Here is an 8,047-nt window from a genome sequence, read left to right as displayed (position 1 = left end):
GAACTGCTTTAACTGTCATTTTGCATTTACACACTGTTTTCCTAATTATTTGTTTAAAGCGCTATAGATACAATCAAGCGCTATATAAATAAAGGGGACAAGTTAAAAAAAGGGCCCCTGTATCAGTCTTATAGAAACAGTGATATAGCCTACTATTGTAGCTTTTTTTTTTACGTTGAAATAAATGTTTGTCTGATAATATGTGTTAATATATCATGTTTTTAATTAAGATGAAGAACAATTTTTGATAAATAAGGAATGGCCCACTTTACCTGGAAATAATTTTTGCATGATCTCAAAATGTTTATGGGTATATAACTTGCAAATAATAACACTTTATATGAACTGTATTCAAACTGAAATTTTATAGCTGGACCTTAAAGTTAACAAAAGTAAAAAGAAGAGAGAATAAAAAATATTATTATTATTTATTTGAGTTATTTTTTTTTTTTTTTAGTTTTTTTTTTTATCTGTCTTTATAATTATTATTATTATTATTTATTTGAGTTATTTCTGCACGTAATCTAAATGAAAATTAGAAAAATGTGTTTCCTTGGCAACTAATCAAAATAATTTACTTTTTTATATTTTATTTCAAGTCAAGTAACTAAAATGATCTTGACCTGGACAAACCTCCCCCAAAAGTTTAGTTATTATTATTATTATTATTATTATTATTATTATTTTAAATAAAGAAATATTTATAAAATTAATTGTAAAAAATAAAAAGATTTTGAAAAAAATCTTATGTCTAATGTCGAGTTAGTAAAAGCAGTAACTATGACAACACACACTAATACAATGTACTCATCTTTACTATAGTGGCTATACTGTAAGATACTGTACACTGAAAATGCTGTGAATTAATGATCTATTCAGCGTCATGTGATCAAAGCTCAAAGTTGTAAATCATATAAAGAACGTTTAAAGTGAATACGAATGCATGCTGAGTCTCACACACCTGTGGTGTTTCTCTTCGCGTTGCTTTTGTTCTTCTCAGTCTGTGATCGATGATTTCACTCATTTCTGCTGATCAGCATCTGAAGATTCAGTGATTCTGTAACCGATGCGATTTCAAAAAACGCTTCACACTCGCATCGTTTGAATCGACTCTTTTCTCTCGAATCGCTCGAAAGATTCGAATGCACACCAGACGAGCGAATCATTCAGCTTGCGACATGAAATTTGCCACGAAGCAAGAACACGTTTTGTTTTTCATTTATTTTATTTATTCTCTGTTAGATGCATGACGAAATATATTTATTAAGAAGAGATAAAATTCAGATTTTTATTTTTCAAGCCATTAAATCACTGATGTTATGAAACAAATTCAGTATGAATGCGTTAAAATCTCTGATATATTCTCTGATATAAGCTATAATAAGTAGATTTTGCTTTTCCAGTCCCAGTAACCTATTAATATTCTTAATTGTTTATTTTATGCATAAAACTTTAGATACAGAGCTGAAACTGTCTGTGATTGGAACACTATTATACAATTTAGAGACTCATCAACAAAAATAAGCAATAGTAACAACACAAGATCGTAATATGATGTATGATCAGATGTTCAACAATCAATAAATGACTCGTCACATCATCATTAATCTTGAGTTTAACAGTGAAGATTGCCAAAGCAGCAAAGAGTCAAATTCCACTTCCAGACGGATCAGACACGATTCCTCCAGCTCTCTTTCACAAAGCTCATCGTTGTGGACATGAACAGGTATGATATGTTGTATTTCTCTCGTTTGATTCTGTGGTGAATTGTGCCGAAGGCTGATAATGTCAGTCTAAACGCAGCTCTGAAAGTGGATCTCCAACCTATGAAAATAAATCGAGATTTCAAGCATATATTAGATAAAACTCTACATTGTTAATATGTGTTAGATGATACAAAGACATAAACCGGTAACTGTCCTTCATGGCTTCACTGATAAATGAAAAGAAGTTGAAGTGATGAGTGTGTGATAATGTGGTTTACCGTGAGCTGGATCAGACCCACGAGTCCAGCGGCTGCGGCGTCCTCTCCACTAAACCAACCGCAGGCCTGCTGCTCTTAAAATTATGCATTATAAAGTTAGTAACTTCAAATACACATTAAATACTAAAACACAGAAAATAAAATCACCCGAAAATTAAAACAACCAAAAATCAAAAAAATCAGCTTAAGACGTTTTTCAGAACTAAAATACGAGTCCATAATAAACACTTCCTCAGTGAAAAAGTGCATCTCCTGTTGTCTCTCACATCAAAATCCAGCCACATATTGGTTAGAGCTTGTTTCTTAAACGCTGCTTGATCTGTGCAGATTTCTCTCCTGATTCACACCAGAACACCTTTTCACTGGAGGAAGTGTTATTATGGATTATAGACTCTATGTATTTGAGTTAAAAACGTCTTAATGCTGTATTTGAATGCTGTACAAGTCAGGATCTTGGTGTGATTCTGGAGACAGAGCTTAGTTTCAGTAGTCATGTCAAAGCAGTAACTAAATCAGCATACTATCATCTTAAAAACATTGCAAGAATTAGATGTTTTGTTTCCAGTCAAGACTTGGAGAGAACTTGTTCATGCCTTTATCACCAGCAGGTGGACTACTGTAATGGTCTCCTCACCGGCCTTCACAAGAAGACCATTCACAGCTGCAGCTCATCCAGAACACTGCTGCCAGGATTCTGACTAGAACCAGAAAATCTGAGCATATCACACCAGTCCTCTGGTCCTTACACTGGCCTCCAGTTACATTTAGGATTGATTTTAAGGTACTTTTACTCATTTATAAATCACTCAATGATCTAGGACCAAAATATATTGCAGATATGTTCACTGAATATAAACCTAACAGACCACTCATTAGGATCGAGTCAGCAGCAAATGTTCATTTTTATCAAATTCTTATTTCAGTTCCCTTACAATTTAACATCTATCAAATTCTTATTTCATTTCCCTGGCATTTGAGCAGCTGTATAGAGCTTAATCTGTAATATGATGCTTTCTTTTATTATTTTAGGTTTTGGATTGTTATTGTAAAGCACTTTGGTCAACTTATGTTGCTTGTAATGATGCTATATGAATACATTTGACATGAATAAAGAGTTTAAAAGTTTCTGGAGAACAGAAATGATACAACATGACCGCTGACCTGAAAAGTTTCTCGTTCGATCATGTGACACGGAGCGTCTCCTGCTCGCTCTGCCTGATCGACAGTACAGTATCCATCTGTAGAGGAAACAGCAACACGCATCACTGCATTAGTGCACAAAACACACACACACACACACATCACTGCATTAGTGCACAAAACACACACACACACACACACACACACACACACACAACACTGCATTAGTGCATTAAACATACGCACATGCGCTTAATTTCGAACACTCTAAAGCTTGCATAACAGATAAGGCACAGCGCTTCTGTCATTCTCATCAATGCAAGAGCCTCATAAATATGCTGCATTCAAGTGGCAGGAATCAGTGACCTTGGTTCTTCTCCATTAAGGGCAGTGTGATGTCATCATTCCCTTGTTTGGCGTTCTTCTGTTTTTTGGGCAGGCTGGAGACGGCTGGCTGAAACACACGATCGATATTCATCATCAGCACAGCACTTTCTGAAATTAATTTCATAAGTATGGCTGTGAAACACACATCGATCCATCTGTCTGTCTTTAACTGATGTTACCTTGAAGTGTGTTTTGTTCCAGCCGGCCTTACACAGCATGTGTCGCAGATCCTTATACGACCAAACCGTCTGCAGGATGTGTGATGCGGCTTTGGTCTCACGCACCGATTGGCTGACACATTCACGGATCAACAAGACAGAAAACATCCTGATCAGACCAAAACTACAGCTTTACATCTACTCAGAACCAATGTGTGCGCTGTTGCTATGGGGTTGCTAAGGTGCTCTGAGTGGATATTAGCACATTGCTATGGCATAGGGTGTTTTGGGTGGTTGCTATGGGGTTATTAAGGTACTCTGAGTGGATTTTATCTCGTTGCTATGGGATAGGGTGTTTTGGGTGGTTGCTATGGGGTTGCTAAAGGGTTCTGAGTGGATTTTACCACATTGCTATGGAATAGGGTGTTTTGGGTGGTTGCTATGGCGTTGCTAAGGTGCTCTGAGTGGATTTTATCACGTTGCTATGGCATAGGGCATTCTGGGTGGTTGCTATGGGGTTGCTGAGGTGTTCTGAGTGGATATTACTACATTGCTATGGGATAGGGTGTTTTGGGTGGTTGCTAAGGTGCTCTGAGGGGATTTTACAATGTTGCTATGTCATAGGGTGTTCTAGGTGGTCGCTATGGGGTTGTTAAGGTCCTCTGAGTGGATTTTATCACGTTGCTATGGCATAGGGTGTTTTGGGTGGTTGCTATGGTGTTGCTAAGGTGCTCTGAGTGGATTCTACAATGTTGCTATGGCATAGGGTGTTCTAGGTGGACTATGGGGTTGTTAAGGTGCTCTGAGTGGATTTTATCATGTTGCTATGGCATAGGGTGTTCTAGGTGGTCGCTATGGGGTTGGGTGCTCTGAGTGGATTTTATCACGTTGCTATCGCATAGGGTGTACTAGGTGGTTGCTATGGGGTTGTTAAGGTGCTCTGAGTGGATTCTACAATGTTGCTATGGCATAGGGTGTTTTGGGTGGTTGCTATGGTGTCGCTAAGGTGCTCTGAGTGGATTTTATCATGTTGCTATGGCATAGGGAATAGGGTGTTTATGGGTGCTGAGGTGTTGGATATTACTACTATGGGGTGTTTTGCTAAGGTGCTCTGAGTGGATTATATCATAGGGTGTTCTAGGTGGTCTATGGGGTTTGTTAAGGTCCTCTGAGGGGATTTTATCATGTTGCTATGGATAGGGTGTTTTGGGTGCTATGGTGTTGCTAAGGTGCTCTGAGTGGATTTATACAATGTTGCTATGTCATAGGGTGTTTTGGGTGTTGTTAAAGCTCTGAGTGGATTTTATGACGTGCTATGGCTAAGGTGCTCTGAGTGGATTTTACAAGTTGCTATGTCATAGGGTGTTCTAGGTGGTCGCTATGGCATAGGGTGTTTTGGGTGGTTGCTATGGTGTTGCTAAGGTGCTCTGAGTGGATTTTATCACGTTGCTATGGCATAGGGTGTTTTGGGTGGTTGCTATGGTGTTGCTAAGGTGCTCTGAGTGGATTCTACAATGTTGCTATGTCATAGGGTGTTTTGGGTGGTTGCTATGGTGTTGTTAAGGTGCTCTGAGTGGATTCTACAATGTTGCTATGGCATAGGGTGTTTTGGGTGGTTGCTATGGCGTTGCTAAGGTGCTCTGAGTGGATTTTATCACGTTGCTATGGCATAGGGTGTTTTGGGTGGTTGCTATGGTGTCGCTAAGGTGCTCTGAGTGGATTTTATCACGTTGCTATCGCATAGGGTGTACTAGGTGGTTGCTATGGGGTTGTTAAGGTGCTCTGAGTGGATTCTACAATGTTGCTATGTCATAGGGTGTTTTGGGTGGTTGCTATGGGGTTATTAAGGTACTCTGAGTGGATTTTATCTCGTTGCTATGGGACAGAGTGTTTTGGGTGGTTGCTATGGTGTTGCTAAGGTGCTCTGAGTGGATTTTACCACATTGCCATGACATAGGGTGTTTTGGGTGGTTGCTATGGTGTCGCTAAGGTGCTCTGAGTGGATTATACAATGTTGCTATGGCATAGGGTGTTTTGGGTGGTTTAAGGTGCTCTGGGGATTTTATCACATTGCTTTGTTTTGGGTGGTTGCTATGGTGTTGCTAAGGTTCTCTGAGTGGATTTTATGACGTTGCTATGGCATAGGGGGTTTTTGAGTGGTTGCTATGGTGTTGCTAAGGTGCTCTGAGTGGATTCTACAATGTTGCTATGTCATAGGGTGTTTTGGGTGGTTGCTATGGGGTTGTTAAGGTGCTCTGAGTGGATTGTATCACATCGCTATGGCATAGGGTGTTTTGGGTGGTTGCTATGGTGTTGCTAAGGTGCTCTGAGTGGATTCTACAATGTTGCTATGTGATAGGGTGTTTTGGGTGGTTGCTATGCAGTTTGTGGCTCGTTCCAGGTTTTCACCTGGTTCTGTTGATTGAGACCAGTTTCTGGACTCCCTGTCCCTGGATGAGGAATCTGGCATTCTCCAGGTTCTCAGAGACGATCTCCAGTATAGTGTTCAGGACGGCCACCACCGTGTCTCCCTCCAGGTTCTTGGCGGGTCGCTGCTGGCCGCAGGGCAGGTTACTGACCAGATCCCTCATGGCGTAACTCCCTGACCGGGCAGCAGAGAGACCGTCAGCCTCAGCATCACATGGAGAGAATCAGAGTAAAGCTGCTGCTCTGGATCTTACCGATGAGATCTTTGTTCTTGTGGTCGATGGCGAGGTTTCTGAGCGCGATGGCGATCGCTCGCACCACTTTATCTGCATCCGAGTGCAGCAGCTCCACCAGCACCGGCAGACCCTTCTCCTTACGCACCGTCGCTCGGATATAATTGGACCACTGAGAAAACGTAGAGGAAGTTTAATTAAGAGGCTTTGATTCATGCTTTAGTGCTCTGTACTGTAATTTGAACAGATAGTTTGACTAGTTACTCTGAAGAGTAAAACATGCACAGTCACACTAAAAGTCATCTTAGTTTTGGTTTTAAATGTTTTCTCTAAAATCAATTATTCTGTAATAATACAGAAAATAATAGGCCTAAATATAGGACTTTATATATTTGAATTGCATATAAAAATTCCATGCATTAAACTTACTTATAAAGCTGGTTACTGTGTATTCAAAACAGATTCCATTTATTAGTATTATTGTTAAAATCTGACCGGTTTCATTTACAGTATGTTCGAACTGTACGACTGAAAATATCACATTTAATTTATTAATTTTAAAGTCGTGTAATCTAAATGCATAAACTTTACATTTAGCATGTTTTATTACACTATCAATGATTTCAGATAAAACATGTCAAACCAAAATATTGAGAAAAGAAAAATAGTGCAGACAAGCATGAAAAAATAATTCAAATAACATGACAGCAGTCTCCACGAATGACTGCACAGAAAGTACTGTGGAAAATAAGTATAGACTTTGTGATCAGAATTTCTTTCCATCCAAAAGTATTTCAAATCAGAACACACAGTTCTGTTGGTGAAGATCTAGTTTACTTGCTATGAAGCGCCTCAAAGCAAAACTCTGAACATCTCACTATCTTAGTCAAATCCAGTGATTATTCTGTCCTGAGAAGTTCTCACTGTATCATTCTAGTACTTTGCAAACACCTCTGCACTGCATCCATAAACACCTACGCATTGCATAACAGCAGCCAATCGGATCGGAGATCATCTGATTGAGAGCTTTGGGTTTTGTGTATGACATGCATGAGACTGTCAGTTGCAGACAGTTACAGACAGTTACAGACAGTTACAGACAGTTACAGACGGTCAGTTACAGGCAGTCAGTCACAAACAGTCACAGACGGTCACAGACAGTTACAGATGGTCAGTTAGAGGAAGTCAGTCACAGACAGTCACAGACGGTCACAGACAGTTACAGATGGTCAGTTACAGACAGTCAGTTACAGACGGACAGTTACAGATGGTTAGTCACAGACAGTTACAGATGGACAGTTGAAGATAGTCAGTTACAGACAGACAGCTGCAGACAGTCAGTCACAGACAGTCACAGACAGTTACAGACGGTCAGTCACAGACGGTCACAGACAGTTACAGACGGTCAGTTGAAAGATACAGACAGTTGCAGTTCACACAGACGGTCACAGACAGTTACAGACGGTCAGTTAAAGATAGTCAGTTGAAGGCAGTCAGTCACAGACAGTTGCAGATCACACAGACGGTCACAGACAGTTACAGATGGACAGTCACAGACAGTCACAGACAGTTACAGACGGTCAGTTGAAGGCAGTCAGTCACAGACAGTTACAGATGGTCAGTTACAGACAGACAGTTACAGATGGTCAGTCACAGACAGTCACAGACAGTTACAGACGGTCAGTTGAAGGCAGTCAGTCACAGACAGTTGCAGATGG

The 8,047-nt window shown here is 39.9% G+C and overlaps 1 protein-coding gene across 1 annotated transcript in view; it reads right to left on the bottom strand.

Moving 5' to 3' along the window:
* Positions 1–1,274: 1,274 nt before the first annotated feature.
* LOC109081551 (armadillo repeat protein deleted in velo-cardio-facial syndrome-like) overlaps positions 1,275–8,047 on the bottom strand; it is a 25,928-nt gene continuing 19,155 nt past the window's right edge. The window contains 7 exon segments of the mRNA XM_042765691.1: positions 1,275–1,824; positions 1,985–2,087; positions 3,139–3,222; positions 3,491–3,578; positions 3,691–3,802; positions 6,079–6,271; positions 6,351–6,501. Of these exon segments, the coding sequence (XP_042621625.1) occupies positions 1,996–2,087; positions 3,139–3,222; positions 3,491–3,578; positions 3,691–3,802; positions 6,079–6,271; positions 6,351–6,501 (720 nt within the window). The 3' untranslated portion in view covers positions 1,275–1,824; positions 1,985–1,995.

Source organism: Cyprinus carpio, chromosome A10 (genome assembly GCF_018340385.1).
Source record: "Cyprinus carpio isolate SPL01 chromosome A10, ASM1834038v1, whole genome shotgun sequence".
NCBI classification, from domain to species: Eukaryota; Metazoa; Chordata; class Actinopteri; order Cypriniformes; family Cyprinidae; genus Cyprinus; species Cyprinus carpio.
Note: the sequence above shows the minus strand (reverse complement) of the source record. Positions and strands in the feature narration are given on the sequence as shown.